This window comes from Lissotriton helveticus, chromosome 6 (assembly GCF_964261635.1).
Source record: "Lissotriton helveticus chromosome 6, aLisHel1.1, whole genome shotgun sequence".
Taxonomy (NCBI): domain Eukaryota; kingdom Metazoa; phylum Chordata; class Amphibia; order Caudata; family Salamandridae; genus Lissotriton; species Lissotriton helveticus.
Genome location: NC_136067.1, coordinates 1,924,479,801 through 1,924,504,212, shown reverse-complemented (window position 1 = coordinate 1,924,504,212; position 24,412 = coordinate 1,924,479,801). Strand labels below are relative to the sequence as shown.

General features: G+C 46.4%; 1 protein-coding gene across 2 annotated transcripts in view; it reads right to left on the bottom strand.

Moving 5' to 3' along the window:
- Window positions 1-24,412, bottom strand: part of KIF13B (kinesin family member 13B) — a 701,202-nt gene that overhangs the window by 40,024 nt on the left and 636,766 nt on the right. For both annotated transcript variants that reach the window (XM_078649880.1, XM_078649879.1), the window contains one exon: window positions 11,188-11,299. In XM_078649880.1, coding sequence (XP_078506006.1) covers window positions 11,188-11,299 — 112 coding nt within the window. The remainder of the gene's footprint in view (window positions 1-11,187; window positions 11,300-24,412) is intronic.

Genomic DNA, 24,412 nt, shown 5'->3' with positions numbered 1-24,412 from the left:
AAGTTGAGAGAGGTCTGTTAGGCATGCGGACACTTCTAAAATCTCAGTACGTTTAACTTAATCAGGGCGATTATGTATTTTACGCTGTCATCCTGATGGAATAAATACAATACTCCAAGTATAAATCAGGTCCTTTATCTTGTAGACATTTACACAATTTGGAGCTGAATTTAATCAATAAACTTTAACAACCAAATATTTCAACCTTTTATGTTCTCAGAGGTCAGTAAAATGCCCAATAGTAAGGCACCTTAAAATCCTGCAAATACAATCAGGGTAGTGTAACTATTGTTACAATGAAAAAAAGTATTGCTTTCTGGCCAAGGAAGCTATGAGGAAGGAAAACCGCTTTCATATTAAAAAAATAAAAATGTTGACACTACCCGAAAATCAGCTGAAATCAAAATAAACGTACATATCCTCTGTACAACTTCAGCATAGCCACCGGGCAAAGCCAGATGCGTGACACAGACCAGACGTGGAGCTGCAACATTGCCTTTGTTGACTTGAGGCTTTGGAAAGACTTTGGGCAGGAAAGTGGGGTGATTAGCTTCAGGTATTATGTACTGCTATTAATTATCTGCCACTAGATATTTTACTTTAGAACTGTTTCCATCATTCACAAGCCAGAAAGTGGCTTTACATCTGAATGTATCAAAGATTTCTCTTAGCATCTTATAAACAATGACTCAACAACAGACCAAATGCAACAAATTTATGTGAAAATCTGATATAACGCAGAGCAAGAATCTTGCTCGGTGGACGCCTATACACAGATTTGATTGCTTTAAGTAAGACTATCAAGGGCTCATCGCAGATAAACCTATTACATACGCCAGGTTTTCAAACACTGGCTGTCTTCCAGCCCTTGGTTCGTGAATTTGCTAATCTTCTCTTGGCTCAGCCTAGTGGTGTACTGATACCTCACCTATTGTTGTTAACTGTCTCAATGTATTCCTCCACCTCCACTCAAGTGCTTTCATATTTCTGCCTACTCCTGCTGGCTCTCATCTGTGTGTCTCGCTCTTATGTGCCAACGCTGTATGTGTTAGCACAGTACAACCAGACCTATTATCTCAGGCAATGCCCGTCTTACTCATTGTTATGGTAACACATTACAATTGCGTCTTCAAGACAGGTCTGGTGTCTTAGTGGACGAATGCGTCCACTTTAGAGGCCTGTGTTCCACCGCACGGGCACAGTTTAAAATCCCAGTGGGTTCACTCAGCCTTTCATCCTTCAGAGGTCAATAAAAGGAGTAACCATAAACATCTGTTATGCAGCGCCAAGATATCCTTGGGTGAACGTGCACTCCTAAAACACCATAAAGTTAGATGCCACATAAGTTTGGAACACAGCTAATCAGCACACGCAGTGATCATACACTCCCCATGCTGGACATCTGGAAACGTTACCCACTGGCTGCATTGTGTCCCAGCAAGGTCCACCTATATTATCCATTAAACAATTATTTATGACTCCTAAGGCAGCAACCCACATTCCTCACCATACAAGGATCGCCAGAAACATATTATTAGTTACAATAAATTGTATTTAAGAGAGCCACAGATCTCCCGGCCATAATGTTGTTTTGCCAAACACCTCCTCTCCTGTTTTTCAAGGTATTTCATGCCCAAACAGATCGGCGAGCCACCATCGGAGCAGATTGGTACCTTGAACCCAACTGCAGGCAAAAGAAGGGGACCCTGCCAGAGGGATTCACATTGGGCAGCAAGAAAGGTGAACAGACACCACAATTGATTGGAAGTTCTGCTGAATCCATGGGGCGGAGATCCTTCTTGAAGCAGCTATCACAGAGGGTTAGAGACTACATCAGAACCTAATTTTAAAGCATCTGGTGTATGGAAAACTAGGGAGAAGCGTAAAAAGATAACTCGAGCGTCCTGCCACTGACAGCATCTGGCGCATTACCTATTTTATATGTCCTAGCTGAGTAGTCCTAAGGCGGCTTGGGAGGCGATACTGCGGAAGTCACCTTTTTTTCAATACACAGCATGCTTGGAAAGGTGAATATTTATTGTATAGTTCTTGATGGCTCCCAGGACGCTATTTTTGAGCTAGTGCTATACGGATTGGGCGGAGTAGGTACTTCAATCTCAAATCTTTTAGACTAAAGGGGTTTCTCAGAACCACTGTTTTTTTATTTTTTTGATAATCAATTGTTATTGAAGTTTTTAATACAAGAAATTTCATTGGTAACAAGTCACATGTCATAGTTGAAAACCCCCCTCCCTCCTCGATGACAACACAGTTCATAATGGTATTTTCTGAGTAAGGAAATAGTCCCCTCACATCACTCTGACAAATCGAGCAAGGGGCCATCAGGATGGAAGTAGGCCACACCATTTGCCCCACACTTTGTTGAACAACTCTGGGCATTCCCGGGCCTCGAAGAGGGATTCCTCCTGCACCCCGCACCAGTCCACCCCCCTCCGCCACTTCTGCAGTGCTGGCGCCTCAGCTTGGGACCATCTAGCCGCTATGTCTCGCTTCGCCACTGCCAAAGCTGTTCCCAGGAAGCGCTTGTCTGCCCGGGAGCCATCCAGGCCATCAAACACTCCCAGTAGTAGGTGTCTTGGGTCGTGGGGGACCACCCATCTCAAGGCCAGCATGAGCTCACGTTCCAACCCCCCCAGAATGGATCTAAGGCCGGACACAGCTATACCATGTGATAGAAGTCCCTGGGGCACCAGCACAGCGCGCACAGGCCAGGGATGCTCTCAAGCAAGCTCGAAAGAGACGCGCTGGTGTGTTGTAAGTCATGTGAAGATAGTAAAGCTGTACCAGGCGTAGCTATGAAGATGTGGTGAGGGTTTTAGGCGCCATTAGGGCATCACGCCAGTCTGTCTCGTCCAAGGGGCCCACCCACCCCTCCCACCGTTCCCTAAGCCGATCCAGGGATGTGGGACAGTTATTTATCAGAGCTCGTATATACGGGACACCCCTCCTCTCCCCAGGTCTCCCATCATGACTTGGCCTTCTAGAGGGTTAAACTCCGGGAGGGAGGTGGGTGTTGGGAGGTGTATATTGAGGGCGTGACGGAGTTGCAAATATTTGTAGAACTGGGAGGGGAAGAGAGCGTGTCTGTGCTGTTGGTCAGAAAAGGAGCGCATGTGATCTCCCACCTACACGTCCCCAAGTTGTGATATTCCTACCAAGTCCCAACGGCGGAAACCCTCCAGGGATGAGCCCTCCCTCAACCAGGTGCCATGCCAAAGGGGTGTCTGTCTAGTCAGCTTCCGGTCCCAGGTCACCAGGCGAAGGGCAGCACGCCAGGCCATGAACACCGACCTGGTGATGGGGGCAGGGATTGTGGCACCGGGGAGCCATATAGGTAGCCCTGAAGCTGCGCAAAATCTAGGACATCAAGCTCTACCCGATAAGCAGGGTCGGACCAGCCACCCGCAAACCAATCATGGGGCGCAATGAGTCTTGTCGCGAAGTAATAAGAATGAAGGTTGGTGACACCCATACCGCAGTCAAAGGGGGGGATTCCGGCAATGGTACAGGGACATCCGCGACCTCCCGTCACTCCACAGAAACCGGGTAAGTGTGCCGTCCAGTTCCCTGAACCAGCTGCTCGAGAGGCGGACCGAGGTGTTTTGGAGAATGTAAAGAAAGCGGGGGAGGATCATCATTTTGAAAAGGGCACTCCTGCCCAGCGGGTTAAGGGGAAGGGATTGCCAGTTCCTAAGATCGGTTTTCATCCGGGAGACCAGGGGAGCAACAAATAAGGGCCCATTCCAGCTCCGACAGGAGGGTCACCCACACTCCCAGGTACTTAAATGATTGCCTCCGGAGGGGGATCATCGCCTGCCAGTCGAAGCATGCTCGGCTGGGGTGTAGAGGAACTAGGGTAGACTGCGTCGGGTTGAGACGGAGACCCGAGACCTGTTCAAAGTCCGACAAGGCTGCCAGAGGTCTAGGGCCAGAATGTTCCGGGTCGGCCAAGTAGAGCAGTACGTCGTCCGCGTATAGAGCAATTTTATCCACATGGCTCTCATCCCATACCCAACCCTGGATAAGGGAGTCTTGTCGAATTAACGCCGCCAGGGGCTCCATCGCCAGCGCGAATAGGAGGGGTGAGAGAGGGCAGCCCTGGCGGGTGCCCCTCCGGATCGGAAATGGCTCAGAAATCACACCGTTGACGAGTACACTGGCTCTAGGGCGTTTATAAAGAACTTGGATCAGGCGGCGGAAGGGAAGGCCGAAACCCATTCGTTCCAGGACATCCCTTAAATACCCCCAGTCCACCGTATCAAAGGCCTTTTCAAAGTCAACGAGGAGAAGCGCCAAGTACGGGGACAAGCGGTGCCAGTGGGCCAACACCAGGTGGAGGCGACGGATGCAATGGCGGGTGCCCCTGGCCGGCATGAAGCCGCATTGGTCAGGGTGGACCAGGTCTTGTAGAAGGGGCCGGAGTCGCTGGGCTATTGCAGTAGCGAAGATTTTAATTTCAGTGTTTATCAGCGAAATTGGGCGGTAATCAGAGCAGTTAAGGGAAGGCGGTTGTGTCTTCGGGATGACCACAATGGTCGCCACGTACGACTCAGAGGGGAAGGACCCGTCTTCAAAAACCTGGCGGAAAAGCGCCGTTAAGTGGGGGAACAGGTCATCGCGGAACACAGAGTAGTACTCCTGGGGAAAGCCATCGAGTCCGGGTGTTTTGCCGGAGTGCAGCACAGTGATAGCCCCGTGGATTTCTTCCGGGGTGAGAGGGCCGTCTAGGTCTGCGGTTTCTCGAGGGAGACTAGGAAGGTCAGTTCCAGAACCCTCCATCAATTCAGAGAGGGAAGCTCTGGGGGGACGTGCCGCGTATAGAGCCGCATAATACTGGGCGAACGCTTGCGCAATAGCCCGCGATGTCACCTGATGGGTCCCGTGGACCGTTCGGATCTCTGGAATGATGCGATGGGCGCTAGGATAGGATATCAAGTTATGGAGCAATTTGCCATTCTTGTCACCCCAGCCATAACTACGGGCTACGGAGGGACGCCATAGCATTTGGGCCGATTCCAGGGAGAGCCGACGAATCTCCTTGCGGACAAGCGCCAGTTGCCTAGAGGAGTCGGCGTTATCATTAGCCAATTGAGCCTGTTCCAGACGAACCGCTCGGGATTCCAGCTGTGCCAGTTGGGTGACTTGGGCCGCGCGTTTGGCGTGCACTAACTCCCTGGCCACCCCCCGAACCACCGCCTTGCTTGATTCCCAGAGCGTTTCCTGCAAAGGGACCGATCCTGTATTTGCGGAGAAGTAATGGCGGAGCTCCTGGCCAAGGGACTCCACCAATTCGGAGTCTTGCAAAAACCATGCGTTTAATCACCAGGTTGTCCTAGGGCCTGCGGGGGGAGACCCGATGTGGAGGGAGATGGGGGAGTGGTCGGAGATTCCCATGGGGAGGATCTCTACCCCGGACACAAGCTGGCAATCCAAGGCAGGCATCAGAATTAGGTCTATGTGGGAATGGGTATGGTGGGCGGCTGACGTGTGTGTATATTGTGTCTTTCGGGATTCCACACTCTCCATACATCGCAAAAACCCAGTGCCGAGGCCCAGCCTACGAGACTCTTCGCGGAGGTCAACCGATGTGGCGAAGGAGGGCCCGTCACGTCTCTAGAGGGTTTAGGACAGTATTGAAGCCCCCCCGCCGACGACAGTAAGGCCTTGGGGTAGGGAGGAGACCACCTGCGTGAGGCGCCGAAGGGTGGATGACAAGAGCGCCGGGGGAACATAGGTGCAAAGGAGGTTCACGGGGTTACACTCAACCATCCCCGACATGGCCACAAACGTCCCTTGTGTGTCAGTGGGGACGTCAACCACGGTGAAGGGGAGCCCCCGTCTCAGAAGGATGGCCACCCCTCGGGAACCTCTAGCAAATCCGGAGTGCCAGACCCGGTCAAACCCGTAGCGGGCCAGGAAGTGGCATTGGGAACCCAGAAGGTATGTTTCCTGGAGAAGCAGGGCGTCAGGCATGCGTCGGCGGGCCGCTCGGAGCACTGCAGTACGTTTAATACGGTCCAGGAGGCCATTCACATTCAATGAAAGGATGTGGAGGGGCGTGTTGTTAGTGTGGGTCATGTGTGAAGGTGAGGACTGGCGCGAAGCAAGAGGACAAGAAGGACCCCTTACAGTCAGGTGGAAGACTACAGCCGGGTCTGGGACACCAGGGCATAGCTGATGGAGACAGGGGTGTGCGTGACAGCTGAAGAAGATAGCAGGACATGCAACTACCAATGGGAACGGAACACGGCGGCCCATAGGCGGTCAAAAACAAACTCCCAGGAGACAACGGTCTCCCCCCCTTCCCACTCCCCCCAACTCCCAGAACGGGAAGCATCTGTCGCCCGAACAAGTCACTAACACCTCACAGGGAGGCAACAGCTAAACTAAAACGGTTAGCAGCCACAAGATTGGGACATGGCTGAGTCGGACCCCCCCTCCATACTAACAGCAAGTTACAAAAAAATAAAAAATAAAAAATAAAAATAAAAAAAGGAAGAAACGTGCATCTGTGGGCTGAAGTGTTCAAACTCAGGATTACATCAATGTGGATACTCCAACAGACCAAACTGGCAAGCTCCTTACGGGTTGATTAAGAGAGTCAAAGGCATGCTCGTTCATGATGAGCCCCTGGTTGGAGCCCCAGGCGCAGATAACAGCGTCACTCATGACTCGGTGTCTACATCAGAGCCGCGGATCACGGGGCTCCCGGACAAGTCGGAGTCCGACCTGGCCCGTCTCAGAGTTTAACTGGGCCCGGGGACGCTGCCCAGGTCGATCAAGGAGGAGGCCGAAGGCGGAGAAGCAGGGCCACGTTCCTGAGCCCGGGCCGAAGATTGTCCGGTCCGTGCCTTCGGCGATTGGGAGCCACCACCTCGGCGGCCGGCCCTCCTCCGGGATCCGGTCCTACGCCGCCACCACTGGTTTTTTTTTTTTAACACCGCCGCCACCACTGTTTTTTTTAACACCGTTGGTATCTAAAAAGAGTGGGAGGTGTTGGTCGCTTGGACTGCTGGGCGTGACACCGATGGTATGCTCGTTTAGGGAGAAGAAAACTTTGCTGCATCAAGCTCGAGAAAAAACAAACTGCTGACTATTTTGGTTGGGCTTAGTAGAAGGACATTCCTGAAGAATTCACTGACACATAGGCTTTGACAGGAGGGTCGATACCCTTCTTCACTTTGCAGACAATGCCAACTCTTGCTGGTTGCAATTAACCAGGTGGGAAATGCTTAAAATGATGAACAGCATTGAGCATGGCATTAACTCAATCAAGGAAGAGCTAGGAGCAAACCTCCTCATCGTAATGCAGCATAGATATGTTTTGGACTTGATGACCACAATTGTGGGAGGGGTGTGTGCAAGGATCAGTGCAGCCTGCTGCACCTTTATTCCCACGATTAACCCATCAGATAAGTCCAGATGTATGTATGTATGCATATGGTATTTCTATAGCGAGAACCTAGCCAAAAGGCAGTGGAGCACTGCACAGGGACAAGTATAATAAAGTCAACAAGTGATACGAGAGGTAGCTGGGTTGTATATGGTTATTGCATTGTGTTCTTTAAGGAGGTGTGTTTTCAACTGTCTCCTAAATTGGAGAAGTCATAATTGATTGGCGGGTGGCGGCTGTTCTTGATCCTTGGTGCATGAATGGAAAAAGCCTACATCCTCATTTGTTTCTTTTATTAACTTCTTAGTGTGCAGTATGATGATGTTCTGAGCATGCCAAGAACCACCAGAGATGAGCTTCTCTTCAAGGTAAGCAGGTTGCTGATTGATAGCTTTGTAAATGATGCAGCTGATTTTGAAGATGGTGCAGGCAGCAAGGGCAGCCAATGGAGGGGATATGATCATATTTCTTCAGCTGCTGACCGACATGTGCTTCTGCATGTAGAATGCCCTTAAGGGGTGCCAGTGTGGAGTCCGGGAAGCTATGGAGGACAGCGGTAACACCATACAGATGCGAGATGCACAAGGGTTTGAACAGCAGTTCTGAAGTATCTGTGTTTTTGCCAATGTTACTTGAGGTTGGTGTCCAGGAAGAATCCGGGTTACTTGGCATTTGGTGAATATTGGGGCTTGAAGCAGCCCTGGTTCATATCACTGAGCCAGATTTATACTGCTTCTTGTTTGTGGAAATGACAAGAAGTCTGTTCTGGTTGGGTTGAGCTTCATGTGAATGTTGGACATCCAGATTTGGATGATGGGCTGGCAGTGTTTGAGGCGGTAGATGTCTGCAACGGAAGAACCTTTCAAGTAGAGTTGCGGATGATCGGCATATTGGTGAATATTGATTCTGTTATATGCAAGAAGAGCACCAAGCAGCTACTTACAGAGGTCGACGATGACAGGAGACATATTAGAACTCGGGGCACTCAGCAGGTGATAGGAATCTTTTGGGACCTGGAAGTGCCCATGTTAACAAATTGGTATTGCTGGAAAGGCAGGAGAAGAGCCAGTAAATTACATTACTGGTGAATCCCATTGGAGACTCCAGGGTGCATATGAGCGGGACTATGTCAAATGCAGCTCAGAGATGTGGTCTGTCTCTCCTTCACTTGATGATTACATGGCATTTGACTATTACTTTTATTTATGTTTCAGTACTTAAGCCAATGAGCATGATAGAAGGTCTGGTGTACTGTATTTTACACTTATGTACCACCACCCACTTCTGGATTCAGAAACACAAATCTTAAGAGGAACATGGCAGGGGTACCACTATGCGTGCCTGTCCTGTTAGCTACTGCAATGGAGCCACTGGCAAGCATACTCACCAGGGAGCTTGTATAGCTGGAAAACGTTACTTAATCTCCTTATATGCCGATTGTGGTATACTCGAATCCAGAGGCCCCTCTAACCAGATCTCCCTGATAACTAAGTGATTCTCTGGATTGATGATAAATTTTAATAAATCCCAGGTGATCCGTATCCCTCCATGCACCACAATAACGGACTTCACCCTGGTGTGGTGCAATGATGCAGTCAGATATTTGGGCACAAAACTGTGAGGAAATGCAGAGATCGTCATAGCACATTGCAAGCACTTCTGCTATCAATGGCCAAAAAACTCTGGCCAGAAAAATGTCCTTTTTTACCTCAACTGTTGTACCAATTGCCAATTCACCTATACCATTAACAAAGACATCCTTTACTTATCAGTGGACTGTGCTTCTGAGGTTGATATGGGCTTGGCACCAACCTAGAGTAAGTGGAGTACTAACTCTTCTTTATTCTAAAGTTGGCTTTGCGTACCATATCTGAAACATTACTATTGGGTTGCTCAAGCCAATATATTCTTTCAATGGATATCACACAGAAACCAGCCTCCCATTCTTTGGCATAGAACCTACTTCACAGTGCGATCCAGGACTTGATCACAGGGACATTTCAATACAATACAATGGACTTTACAGGGTATGCGAACAATACACTAACTGATAGTGGGTTTAGAGATGTTCTATTCCCTTTGTCTACCAGTTCCTAATAATTAGCTTTCAGCTGATATGCCGGAACCAAAAGCTCAACAGCAGCTAACAAGTTTAAGGATCTCTAAACTGGGAGATCTCTATGTAGGTGGAGTTTATAATTTTGAATCACTTTAAAAAAGGGGAGGGGCACTGCCATTTGATAATTTTTTATGTGTCAGGTTTAAGCACACGTTGGGGGAATGTTTACCCACTTTTCCTACCAGAACTTGACCCTAACTCGTTTTGTGATATTCCCCAATTCTTAAAGCCTAATCCGACTTCAGAGTTCAATAACCAAGGCATGAAGGATGACCGAGACAAATGATGTGAAAATGAAGATAATGTATTGTGGGAGGAATTGTCAGACACTACATGGTACAAAACGGAGAAAATCTCACTAACTCACAGATCTAGATTAGTACACTTTAAACTTACGCACATAGTCTATTAAACTATGGCAGGCCTCAATGTAATAGGACTGAATGCAGACCCAACTAGTCACTAGCGTCAACACCTCGGATTATATTCACCAGAGAAAAAATTGTCCACAGGTATTGGATTACTGGAATTACATTTTTAACATGCTTTCTAAGATACATTCTCAGATGGCAACCTCTATATGTTTAGACCTACTAGCAAACGTTAAGAAGGATATCCAAAAGGGAGTACACAGGTAGACAACAACTGCTTGTTTTTTAGCCAAAGAAGAGTAGCAATTCAAAGGCGTAGAAGCCATATACTCTTCTATGCTGCCTCCTACATCTAGGCCCAATGATGCCTGAAGCCCACTCAGAAATTATCTCTTAGAGGTAACTACCTATATATAAAGGAAGGTAAAGTTATTTCATCTTAGCGGTCAGGCTGAAACCGGACATATTACTGAAGACCCCTGATATTTCCAAATATCAGTGTGGCATTAATCATCTTTAACAGCCACAACACATTCGCTTATAATCAGCAAGCAACTTATGAGTGAAAAATAGATGTTGCATCATAATGTTGCACAAACACTATTTTTCCCTTTGTTCTAATACTGCATTTGTGGCTGGGCTCAACCGAAAGAAGTTATTATTGCTTTGACCGCTGCCACACATGTATAGCTAGAAATATTTACTATGTAAAGTGTGCTTCTCGTTTTCCTTTAGCCCTTTATTACAGCATATGTAACTGCAATTCTACATAGCATAGTCTCTATTATGTACAGAATGTGAATTCTGTTGACCTAAGCTGGTGTTGTAATTGTAACTGATAAAAGACAAATGAAATTTAAAAATAAAAAAGTAAACCATTTTGCTGTATCCGGAGTATAATATGAAACTCAGACACCTCAAGTTTATTTTAAAAATCAGATTGTTTGTCTAAAACACTAACATTTTGTTTAGATGGAAACAGGTATCAACGTATCACATTCAGGTTCTTCATACAAATTTTTGTTGTTTAAAACAAAAAGTTTCCTATGTTTATCAGAGTACCACAGTATTTGGGAAGCAATAAACAGCATACTATTTATTTAAAATGAAAAAACTGAAGGTTACATTTAAATCTAGAAGCATTCAGATTATGGGTATATTGTTTTAAATTTGCAGCAGAAACTTTTCCTAGCTTTTGGATAACCATTCCTCAATACAGATGACCATGACGATAAAAGAGAGTTTCATGCACACTGCAAAGCCAAGTGTACTGTAAAGCTTACCTGGATCTTGTGTCTGATTTTGTTGTGGCAAATCTGACAGAGGGGCACGAGTCATGCCTCGGTTGGAGTAAGAAGAAGCTTGAGATATATCTTGCTGGCTTTCCCATCGACCCTGAAGGAGCAGAAAATAGCCAACAACTTTAGCAGTTCTGGATAAGAGCTCACACCAACAAAAGAAAGACGTAACACAAATTGCTTATATGTATTACAGTGTTATGAAAAGCCACTGGCGGCAGCTGCCAAGATCAAAACCAGATTCCCAAATATGGTCAACCATAATAAAAGACAGTGCATTGCCGCTTCGCAAAATATCAACAACGATGCTTCAGTAGGTTTGCTGAAAAGAACTGCTCGTTGCAATAGCGCATGGTGGCAAATTCACTTTTTTTCCTTGCCCACCACGACTTTATGTGGTTCTAGTCCCAATTCCTACTGTCTTTTTTAAAACTGTTAAGCAAAATGCATGGTTTATTTTTGACTAAGTGACAAAATATTTAAATCCAAGCTGTCAACATTAAAATCTGACTTACTAACGCAACTGGTTTATGTGGATTTAAGTTCCGCATTCGATTGCGTTATCCACTCCAAGCTATGGGAGATCTTAAATAAACTGGGTGTAGACCCCCCAATCTTGAAGTTTCTCCGAGAGCTTTACTCGGATGCCAAAGCCTGTGTGAGGTATGGCATCAACGGAGAGCTAACGGATTCATTTCGAATCACAAAAGGAGTAAGACAGGGGTGCGTCCTTGCTCCATTCTTATTTAACATCTATACTAATGGTTTGGAGCAAGCGATGCTGATAGGGAATAAGGACCTCCCCTGCATAAAAGGCCGCCCGATTCCAGCATTGCTTTATGCCGATGACTCGGTAATTTTAGCAAGGACACCTTGCCAATACATGCTCTCTCTTGGTCTTAAAGTCAACAAATCCAAGACTTTTGTCATGTATGTTGGCAAGAAAGCCCAGAAATGTAAACCTATCTACATTGAGAACACTAGGTTAGATAGTGCTAGGAACTATCCGTATTTAGGAATCCTCATTGACTACCAACTGTCATGGAAACCTGCTATATCTAGCAGGAAACTGCAGCTCCAGCGCACAACATCAGCACTGACCTCATTCTCAAGGAAGCTGGGCAAGCCCGCTCCTGCAGTAATATTGCAAATTTATCAAGCTAAGTGCATGAGTGTGGCTACCTACGGAGCAGGTGTATGGGGCTATGTCCCTGTCCATGAGCTCCAAGTAGTTGAAAATGATTTTTTGAAGTACATATTAGCTCTCCCCAGAAGTGCCTCCAATTACGGCAGCCATATAGAGCTCGGTTGGGACTACCTATCTGACATCATAAGGTACCAACCGATTCTTCTTTGGCACCGTATATGGACCAAGGAGCAATGTCTCCTAACCCGGTCGCTAATAACAGACTGTCTGACTCTGACCCATTGGAGGAAGATTCCTTGGCTATGGTACGTTTTTAAATTTCTGAATGACTTGAACTGCTTAGAGTTTTTCATAAACCCTACGTCACTCACTACCATATCAAGAAGGTCTTTAAAGAACTTATGTGTTTCGCATCTGAGTGACTTACGTCTGTGCTCTGAAATCGGCAAACAGTCGACTATCCATCTAACGATGATTCAATCCTCATATGGCCTGCAACCTTATCTGTCTTTTTATTTGTCTAATTATGATAGATATGTTTTAACCCGATTTAGATTTAATTCATTTTATCGTCTTGTTTCATTTCCTATGCCCTCTGACTGGTCACGTGAAATGATCAAATGTCCCTGTGACGACTGTACTCCTCAGTCTACATTACATGTTACATTATTTTGTACCTTTTATGAAAATCCTCGTAAACGTTGGTTGGTTCCTCTGCTTAGACTATTAAGACTGAGAAGATGCAGACCTGCCCTTCTGGCATTACAATGTCTAGATTCCCCTTTTGTTGCAAAAACAGTCGCTTATTATTTAAAAGCTTGTATAAAAATCCGTTCTCAACTTGCAGCCTCTGCGCAGTAAATATCTATTTTTATACTGCTGTTATTTTGGGTATTAATATAGAGCAAACTGATTATATGCTTAAACTGATGCATTATTGCACATAGCAACCAATTTTTTATTTGAAAAACAAAATGTTGCAAATAATTGTATATGTACTGTATGATTTCCACTTGTACTTTTATGGTTGTAAATTCAACCGAATAAAGTTACTTTGATGATGATGAACGCAACTGCTGTGTGTGCCTAAGGACATTTATACAGTGTGTGCATCTCTTCTATATGAAAATTCCACTAAAGAGTATGTCGGGTCTATGTTAAGTATACAGCCTTGGCAATAGACGGGTGTAAATGGTATTGTATAGTTTCCTGATCGGAAGAGGTCAACTGGAATCTTGGAAGTACAACTCCTAAAAGGAAGAGGGCAAGTGCCAAGTGCAGTAAGGGTAAACAAGGCCTGGGAGGAGCTCTCCTGAGCTAGGTGTCCCAGAGTAATCAGATCAACTCAAGTGTACATCAAGATTCTTAGTCGTACAACATAAGGAGGGCCTTTAAATCAAAGATCTTCAAACTGACATCATCTGGAGGGCGGACAGAAGACAGCGGAAAAATGCCAGCTTGCAGCATCATTCCCTTATGATTTGTTAGCAGCCTAGGTCGTGGCTAGGCCTTTGTAGTGGGGTACAGAAGAGTGCATCATTAGTAACTCAAGACACAGTAGGATGATAGGTTTCTTAGAAATGTTCTTGAACTCTTGGGGAGAGGAGTTGGCCTAACAGCTAGGGCGCACGACTTCGGACCTGGGTTCGAGTCTCGGTAATGCCGCTAAACCTCCTGTGATTCTGGGCAAATCACTGAATCTCCCAGTGCCTAACAAAAATGAATGTGTGTCCTCATGTAACGTACCTGGTGCTATGTAAAGCGCTCTGATACCCGATTTGGGCCAAGTTTGCACTATATAATACTCTTCAAAAAAAAAAAATACTCTGAAAATTGCATACTTCGTTGGTGGCGGTACTAGATCCACAGCTACAGGAAATGTAACTGTACCAAGCCAGCACATCAACTAAGCAGGCGCACAAATACAAGATCCCAGCACAAAACGCATTCAAATAGTAAAATACGTGATCAATATCAATTTTATATTCAGGCTATTAACATTGCCAATTTTTCGGTGGATTAAGAGTGATTGGCTTGGCCAATTTCTTGCCTGATAGGAAAATCTAAATTTTATGCACTTGGAATATTAAATACCGATGTTTTATAAGTGTTATAGCACTACAGCCTGGAGGACTGATCTGTCAACAGCAACCACGCTATGTCTTTGTGTGTCTCTGCCACGTCTCCCACAAAAGTTAGGATTAGTGCTCTAACACGAAATGCTAGTGGAATATACCACCATCCCACACCTGATCCACAAAGTAACACAAAATGCAGGAATCAATCAATTGTGAAAAACTAATCAGTGAAGAGCACAATAATTTTTTATCAATTAGAAGTATTTAATTGATGCTTCCTCTGGGTCCAGAAGATCCAGTACAAGTAATACACACAGAAAACACAATAAATTGATTTTACAGCCAGGTTTGGGATCCAGGGTGGACGCCTATAACAGTGATGATGATGTATGTTTGCCTACAGCTCTTCCTCCACAGAGTGACACAGTCCAGGGAGAGTGGGATGTCAAAGAGAGACTTCCCTGAATTTGATCAGCAAGTGGAGTGGCCCATAGAGTTCCTCTACACTACACTGATGGTTGTTATTCCACAACAGAAATGCAACAAGATAACTACAATAGAATGCGCATCGATGTCGAATAAAAATGAGATGTGAAGCTGGACAAATAGGAAGCAGCTACTATAGCTGTGCCGCTAAAAACCCAACTTGGCGATAGCACATACACGAGCCCCTTAAACAGGGGCATCTAACCATTCATGTATATGCGTCTAAAATGGCTGTCTGTGTCCTAACGTGGTGAAGCTTGCGCAGATGCTTTCGTGTTCTTGTCCGTTGCACTAATTATAATGCCATAGTATATTTTTCAATTTAAGGAATATAAAGTAGTTACTCATAGTATACAGTGAATTCATTTATTTCCTATGTTTTAATTTGTTTTCGCTTACTTTTCATGTACCGCGATATTGGGGGTCTGAGGGAGACGCAAACCATCTTGAAAGTCTCTACTGCGCATGTTGCGCAGGCAGAGAGAAGGCAACCTTGAGCAGTGGAACTCAGCCAGCTGGCAGTCACAGTCAAGATGCTCCTGTGAACGCAACCTCTGACCCAGCAAGATGGAGCTGAACTGTTCCTAACTCGCTACAAATGTTATTCTCTATTGTATTCTGTCAAATATCTCGTGAGAACCCCAAATTCACTAGGCGGTCCCAGAAAATGTAAATTTAGGCTTGTAGAAGTTTGTTCTGATTGGTGTGTTGACCTATCCTACTTTGGGACCAATCGAAATTGGGGATTCTGACACTTGCAACATTTGGGGGGTGGTACACTGACCCGAAAACAGTATAACTAGCCTAGGTTTAGCTAGAGAAATTGTCCGACTTGTCCGAATAGCTGACCTGTCACTGACCCAACGCACTCAATAGGTGATTGAATACAGAGCGCTGCGGAGCACTCTGTCCGAATTTGACCATAGACTCAAAGGTTTTACTAAACCTTAAGTGCTGGCGGAGCACTTTGCTGGGGAGTTCGCTAACCCAATCGGGGTTCTGACTGATAGCTGCAGAGAGGGTGGAGTGCAGGCGTTGCTTCCGAACTGCGGGTGCTGGTCGTGCCTTGGTGGTCCTGTCCTGATCCTAATCTGGTTTTCCTGTCCTGTCCTGGGGTGTCCAATCTGCACCTGCTGTCCCATAGATGTCTGTCCTTCCTTGGGGTATTTCCTGTCCTTAACTGACCCGTGGCCAGGGTTGGTCTTCACACCAGTCTAGGTAAATATAGTGCTAAAAACTCTATACTGCACCTTCTAAATTTCTGTCTTTTGCTTCAATAAAGACACACCGTTGCATACGTTGATTTTCCATGCTTTTTCGCAATCTACTATATGAGAAGTCGTACATTTATTCTCCATAGCATGTTCCTATGTTTCCCTGCCTTTAGAGCACTTTCTCTCCATACTGTTTATGAAATATAGATGTGGTTCTGCCCGGCGCCAAGATACGCTTTTCACATGCTTCTACTTAATTGCCGCTCCCTGCCCAAGCATAGCGCTGAAATCGCCCTACTATTAGAAGAATACACCCCAGACATACTGTTCCTAACGGAAACTTGGCTCGCCATTGAGTCCGACCCCGCGATAGTAGACGCCCTCCCTGCTGGCTATCAAATCATACGACAAGACCGAACTAAAGGGAGAGGAGGAGGCCTGGCTATGATTTACAAGGACCAATACCACTGCCGAATCACCTCAGATACTATTTTGGAGTGTGAGAGTATTGGTTTTAACTTTGATCTCTCACCCAATAGCTGCTTCTCGGGCATTCTTATCTACCGCCCGCCCGGCCCACCGAAGCAGTTTTATGAAACACTGCCATCTAGTGTGGCCGATAGAGCTAGCACCTCCTCTAACTTTACCGTGTTGGGTGACTTGAACCTCCACTTCGACTCTCCGTCTGATCACACAGCCGCCACCTTACTTGAGGTTCTAGCAGCCTTACAACTTATCCAACGCGTCACTACCCCTACCCATGACAAAGGCCATTTACTGGACCCTATCTTCACAAACTGTCATGACATCTCAGTAGACCCAGGCATCCCCCTACCATGGACAGACCACCTTCTGATCCCTTTTCGTTGGACTACAGCTAAAACTCTACCACCCACGCCCACCACAAGGCTCAGGCGACCCTGGCGGCGTCTCGAGATCGACAACTGGTCCACTAAACTTGCCAGTTCACAACCCGAGAAACAGGAGGACCCTGAGCTGGCAAACCAGGCCTATGTCAATTGGATCAATCACACCCTTGATACCACCCTCCTTATGAGTAAGTCTATACTGAAGCGGCCTCTCAAAACTGCCCCTTGGTATACACAGTCTCTTAGGGACAAGAAGCGCCTTTGTAGAAGGGCGGAAAGACGCTGGCGTCTAGACAACTCAACAGGCAACAAAACCCGCTATCGCGAAGCCATCAGCGAGTACAAAATCCAAATAAAAGCAGCCCAGTCCACCTACTTCGCCGACCAAATCCTACAAGCCAAATCTAAACCGAGAGAGATCTTTCAGATCATTAAAAGGCTAACAAACCCCCCCCCTGCGTCACACATCAAGAAATCTGTCACACAATGTAATGATATTGCCGAGTTTTTCTTTCAGAAAGTGAACAAGATTTACTCAGCATTTCCTTCCCCAAAAACGAATCCTTCAATCCAACCCAATATCGCCCCTACCCTGCTCCGTCCCTCTGTACAACAGAGCCTAACCTGTTTCCCCCTACTGAATCTCCCCACCCTTGAATCACTAGCCCTTAGCATCAAGTCAGGCTCGCCGGATGACCCTGCCCCTCCTGACATCCTAATGGCAGCATCCCTGATCACCCTGCCTATCATCAGGGAGGTATTAAACGCATCTATCTCCTCCAGCACTGTGCCAAATGTATGGAAGCAAGCCATGGTCAGGTCAATTAAGAAGCCCAATTTGGACCCGTCTGACCTAGCCAACTATCGTCCCATCTCCCTGCTCCCATGGGTGAGCAAGATACTTGAAAAATATATCAATCTACAGTTGGTAAACTTCTTGGAAGATCAACATATACTAGATCCCACTCAGACGGGTTCAGACCAAAACACGGGACTGAGACCGCCCTCCTCATGGTCACCGAGGAGACTAGAAAAATCCTGGATCAACGAGGATCAGTGGCAGTGATCCTCTTTGATCTAAGTGCGGCTTTCGACACGGTCAGTCATGACACCCTACTGAACCGGCTGTCCTGTGCGGGGATCAAGGACAAGGCCTGGGCATGGTTTAAATCGTTCCTGGACAACAGATCCTTCAGGGTTTTTGATGGCGAATCCGTGTCCTCCAGCAGACCCCTAAAATGTGGTGTCCCTCAGGGCTCCTCTCTAAGCCCCGCGCTTTTCAATCTGTATATGAGACCGCTGGCCGATGTCGTCCGCCCATTTGGAATTAAGATCATCTCCTATGCGGACGACACGCAGCTAGTGGTCTCGCTGGCGCAGGAGGCTAATCGAACTGCGCCAGGCGGACTTAGAGAGTGCCTGGAGGAGGTGAGGAACTGGATGTCATCATCTTCCCTGAAGCTGAATGGGGATAAAACAGAGCTGATGCTCTTAGGCCCATCAGATCTGGCCCTCCCTCCCTCTCTGTGGCCCCCCTGTCTAGGCCCTCCCCCGACCCCCAAAAACACTATCAAAAGCCTCGGAGTGTGGCTGGACAGCTCATTATCTTTCAATGTCCAGGCCACTAAACTTTCAGCCACCTGTTTTGGCATCATGAGGGTGCTACATAAAATTTTTCCCCTCCTGCCCATGGAAGCAAAACAGGCAGCCATTCAAGGTCTTATTCAATCTCGCCTTGATTTCAACAATGTACTTTACCTGGGCGCCCCCGAATACACCCTACGCAGGCTGCAGATTGTACAGAATTGCGCAGCGCGCCTTCTGCTCAAAATTCCCCGCAGAAACTCAGTGAGGGCCGGGCTGATCAGCCTTCATTGGCTCCCGATCCGACAGAGAGTTCTGTTCAAAACTTTATGTATAGCTCATCAAGCCTTCTGGGACATAGGACCCAGCATCACACGCGATCTGGTTACCCATTACACCCCAAACCGAAGTCTGCGTTCCAGCCAGACCTTCTTTGCTGTAGTACCAAGAATAAAAAGATCCAGATCTGGAGGAAGGACGTTCACTTACAACGCATCCAAGACATGGAACACCCTCCCACTCCATCTCAGAGCGAACTCTAACCTCACGGAGTTCCGCAAGCAACTAAAGACCTTTTTGTTTGCATCCTCTTACTAACTGTCTGCTTCCCCTCCTATTCCTCAGTAGGCTGTGGCTATCCTAGCGCTTGGACGCCTCCGGGCAACAATTCGCGCTTTATAAATTCACAAGTTTACAAGTTTTTCTATAATTTTCTCTTGTAAGCTGATTTTAAAGCAATTATGCTAGAACTATAGTGTGTTCCACTTTTTCCCCCTCCTATAGATGTTTAGGAATAAAAATCTTTTATTCACTCTTGAAGTACTTCCCCCAACAGTAAATTCTAGTTTGTGTCTGAATTTGCCCCACTTAGAATTATCCATTCCCAAAATTCTGCTTAGCATATTTCATTTCAATTTTGCCTTCCCATTAGACTCATAGATGGTTGCCTTAATTTTCTTCCTTTATGGTTACGTACTGTTTGTTATGTTGATTGTTGACTGCCTATTGGTAGTAAATTGTATGCTCTCCGAACCTGAATTTTAGATAAACTTTTAAAACTTTCCAGTAGTTTGTGGTCATTTTATGAATACAAAGAGAAATATAAAGTTGGTATTTGTGTTGCCTGCCTTTCTTTTACAGCTAGCTCCCTGATCCATTGTGATCATAGGTACCCGTAACGGTGGATTGGTAAGTCGGGTACACGAAGAATAAAATAGGAAGGAACCAGGGTTACTGGTAGTAGAGTGTAAGGTCACCCGATTAATGTATATGATAAATTGAACCAAGTATATGGGCCTGGTACGTGTATGGTGAAATTATTTGGCCGGGTGACCTGCGATCTCTATCAATGCTATGTTCTATGTCCTCCAACTGGTAGCCCAGATGTGGGTCTTGTTCTGCCACAGAATCCAAGCAGGAATTGGTGCTCAGTTTGTGTGGACATGGGCTGGAATGATCCTTTTGGAGTGCAGGACCAAGGCTGAATTTCATTGTGTTACTTCCAATCTGGAGTTGCGTAGTTAGGAAAAGAAATTAACTAGAATGTGACCTTTACGACTCTCAGTTGCATTCAGCCCTTCACATTTGTTGTTGTATTGCGACATCCTGGGTACATGGAGGACAGATGCAAGTCCTGTACTTCGGATCCAAGTTGCACCTTAAGCATAAAGTTCAAACAGCCTGAAACCAATCTGGCATTGCTTGTGTTCTTGTTCAGATGAGGCACTGGCTGGCACTTCGATTTGGACTGTTCTTTTTGGAGCAGGAACAAGACTGATTTGCATATGGTTGCTCCTCATCCAGATTGGCACCATGGGCATAAGAAAAGATGGACTAAAATGCAGCCTGAGAACCAGTAGCTCAGACTCTTACAAGTAACTCACCCGTCACCTTTTGCCTTAGACTGTTCACATTCACCAGGAAGGGCCAGTAGGCACCATCCCCAACCTATGCTGCAGGTATAAAAGAAAAATATTAAAAACGGTCAACGCTTATTAACTATTGATCTGCTGCCATCACTCATCAGTCGTGATTGCCGTTATGTGGGGACTGCATTAACACAAGTTGGATGGAGATTCACTGAGGGTAAACAAACCCATATCAAACAGATTTCAGCACTACAAGTTAGTAGGAGCATTATTTTAGTAAATTATGGGCCATGCCTTAAAGATGTGCTTCATGAGCAGAATTAATACTAGTTACACTTTACAGATTAATCAAGGAGAATGGCAAAAGTTACTAAGACCTCGGCGGTCGACACTGCACAATCTAATTATGGAACCAAGTAAGGCTATCATACATAAATCGTTTCTTTGAACTCCAAAGCTTATGCTAATCATGTTCTATTTTTGCTGCCTGCACCAGTGTGCAGTTAAGTTCTGCTTTCATATCCGTTGTACAGACTAACGCCTAATGGTATCCAAGATTAGAATACCTTTGCTCAACTAAAGCACCCAGGTTTTTTTTTCTCCAAGGATCTGCTCACACGTCCCATTCTTTTTTACCCTAGAGGTATCTGGAACTACTCACACCACCATTCAAAAAACTCAAAATGACTCCTTGAGCAAAACTTCGTATTCTTCTTTCTTTGGTCTCAAATTTCTTTTTTCTGCTTTATCTTTTTCCAGGTTGGTCAGATGAGTTATGATGTTTGCTAGTGCTGCCACATTCAAGTCTTGAGCACATTCAATAGTGGGAGATAAGGTCCTCATATAAGGCTTGGTCTTCTAGAGGCGATAAAGGAGCTGCCGGGCCATCACACTACAATCAATCCGAATCAAACCGGAGAAGAATGTAGCCGCTTTGGTTTTTTTGCACAGGCTTCAAAGTAGCATTTTTATTTTTAGCAATACCATTTTTATGTTTCAGATAAGTGAAGATAGTTTTTTATAGACCCATGAGGGGTAATTAACAGGGCTTCCCAGGAAAATACTGCCTAAAGCAGTCCAGGTTGAAGCAGTGTTTTTACATAACTGATGGCCTACCTGGCTTCTAGAATAGATCATTTCTTTCTTTAAATTTTGGCAGCAATAAATAGATGAAGTAGACGACATATCTATGTGCAGTCAACACAATTATAATTTTACATCACTAACTGTCAAAATAATCATAGCGGCTCACAATATTTTGTATTTTTTTATATAACCACATTTTATTCGTTTTATAAAAATGCAATCAATAGTTTGCCCACATGGAGGGCGTAGAATACAAAGAAAAGAATGCCCAGACTGAGTCTTTATAAGCCACTGTATTGCCACAACTTCCCACATACCTTTTCCTGCTTCTGTGGACAGTCTCTAGACTGGTATAGTTTTTCTCCAAGCTTATCGCACCAGTTCATCGCAGCTCGCCAGGGGAGGACAGGAAAGAGAGCACCAACAATCTCTCTCTTAGAAAGCACGGTCCCATAGCCCGGTGGTCTCCCCATTTCCCCCAAAGCCATCGACAATTCCCAGAAAAGCAATTCTGGGGGATAGGTCCATAGGTTCTCTGAGCACTGAAGTGAGTAGTTTAATGTTTTCTGCCAGTATTGTTGAATTGGGGGGTTTTCCCGAACTACATGAAAAAACCATGAGCTTTGTCTGCCTGACATCGGAAGCAGGCGGGCGTTGGCCGTTTGTTGACCAGCCACAGTCTGATAGGTGTGAGATAAGTCATGAGGAGACAGTTAAGTTGTATGAGTCTACGTCTGGAAGGAATGACCGAAGTTTTAGGGGACATGCATGCATCTCTCCAATCAGAGTTGTTGAGGGGGGTCAAAAAAGACCTCCCATCAGAATGCAAGAGCGTGCCATTCCCATCTTGTTGTCACATGGTGATCAGATACGTCATATAGGCCAGTCTAGATGCTCCATTAGTCCACAGGTATATCCAGATTTTAGTGAACAATGTCTGGAACCAACGCTGGTGTAGCCACAGGGAGACATTCTGGGTCACAAATTCTGCGGGGTAGCAGCACAAGTTACTACTTGTGTAACGATATATCTGTAAGAGACATTAGTTAGTATTAGATTCCTTACCTTAGAATATCCCCAGGCGTCAGACTGGATCCGGAAATTTTTGCGTAGCAGTACCCTTGCGCGTCGGTAGGCGTCGTCTGCGGCTCCGCGTCAGTCGTCGGCGCCGTGATGACGCCGCCTCCGCGTGCGGACGTCAGTTCTTAGACACAGCTTTTCCGTGCCAGAAACGCAGAGCCATGTTAAAAACCAACACTGGTGCCATTGAAACTAGGGCCCTGAAGGGGACAACCCTAACCCAAGATATTGGTTCGCAGAACGGGGAGGATGGGTGGGTCGGTAAGGAATCTAATACTAACTAATGTCTCTTACAGATATATCGTTACACAAGTAGTAACTTGTGCATCTGAAAGAGACACGTTAGTATTAGATTCCTTACCTTAGAATAGATACCCCAGCAATACCAACCCCGGTGGTGGGTCTGCGAACCAATAATCACACCTGAAAGTCCCGGAGGACGGAACGGCCAAAGAAGCCATCCCTCCGGACTTGGCTGTCCAGGCAGTAGTGTCTTGCAAACGTGTGCAGCGATGCCCACGTAGCCGCCTGACAGATGTCTTGTAAGGACACTCCCCTGCCCAGGGCAGTGGTAGTCGCCGTGGCTCGGATAGAATGAGCCCGCAATCCAGCAGGAGGCTCCTTCCTAGCCAAGGAGTAGCATGCCTGGATACACAGGATGATCCACCAAGAGATGGTCCTCTTGTGCACCGCTTTCCCCTTCTTCGCGCCCACGTAACCAACAAAGAGTTGGTCATCCACCCGGAACTGGCGTGTGCGATCCAAGTAGAATGAGAGCGCACGTTTTGGGTCCAGACGGTGGAGCCGCTCTTCCTCTTTAGAGGGATGCGGTGGCGGGAAGAAGGTTGGCAAGGTGATAGACTGCCCGATGTGGAAGGCCGTGACAACCTTGGGCAGGAAAGGAGGTTTGGTACGCAGCACCACTTTGTCCGGATGGACAGAAAGGAAAGGTGGAGTACAAGAAAGGGCCTGGAGCTCACTCACTCTCCTGGCAGAGGTGATGGCAACCAGGAAAGCAGTCTTCAGAGTTAGAAGGCGTAGAGGACAATTGTGAAGTGGCTCAAAGGGAGCGCACATCAGAAATGTAAGAACCAGGTTCAAGTCCCACTGAGGCATCACAAACGGAACAGGAGGAAACGTGTGTGCGATGCCCTTAAGAAATCTATTAACAATAGGGGACTTGAACAAAGAAGATTGATCAGGCAGCCTGAGAAAGGCTGAAAGGGCAGAAAGGTAGCCCTTGATAGTGCCCAGAGCAGAGCCTTGCTGGGCAAGAGAAAGAAGGAAGAGAAGGACCTCAGAAAGAGGGGCATTGAGGGGATCCACAGCCTTTGCTGTGCACCATGCCACAAATCTGTTCCACCTGCAGGCGTATACCGACTTTGTGGAGGGACGCCTGGCTGCCAGAATAATGTTACAAACTTCAGGAGGCAAGTCAAATGGCCTCAACTGTCGCCGCTCAATCTCCAAGCATGGAGGTGGAGACTGGACAGGTTCGGGTGGAGGACCGTCCCCTGCTGCTGCGACAGAAGGTCCTCCTGAAGAGGCAGACGAACCGGGGGATCGACTGACATACTGAGTAGCTCTGGATACCAGTACCTTCTCGCCCAGTCCGGAGCCACAAGGATGACTTGGGCCCGGTCGCGCTTGATCTTCTTCAGCACTCTGGGCAGAAGTGGTATAGGCGGAAAGGCGTACAACAGACCGCAACTCCACTCGCGACGAAAAGCGTCTCCGAGCGAGTGCCGTCTTGGAAATTCCAACGCACAGAACTGATGACATTGCACGTTCTCTTCGG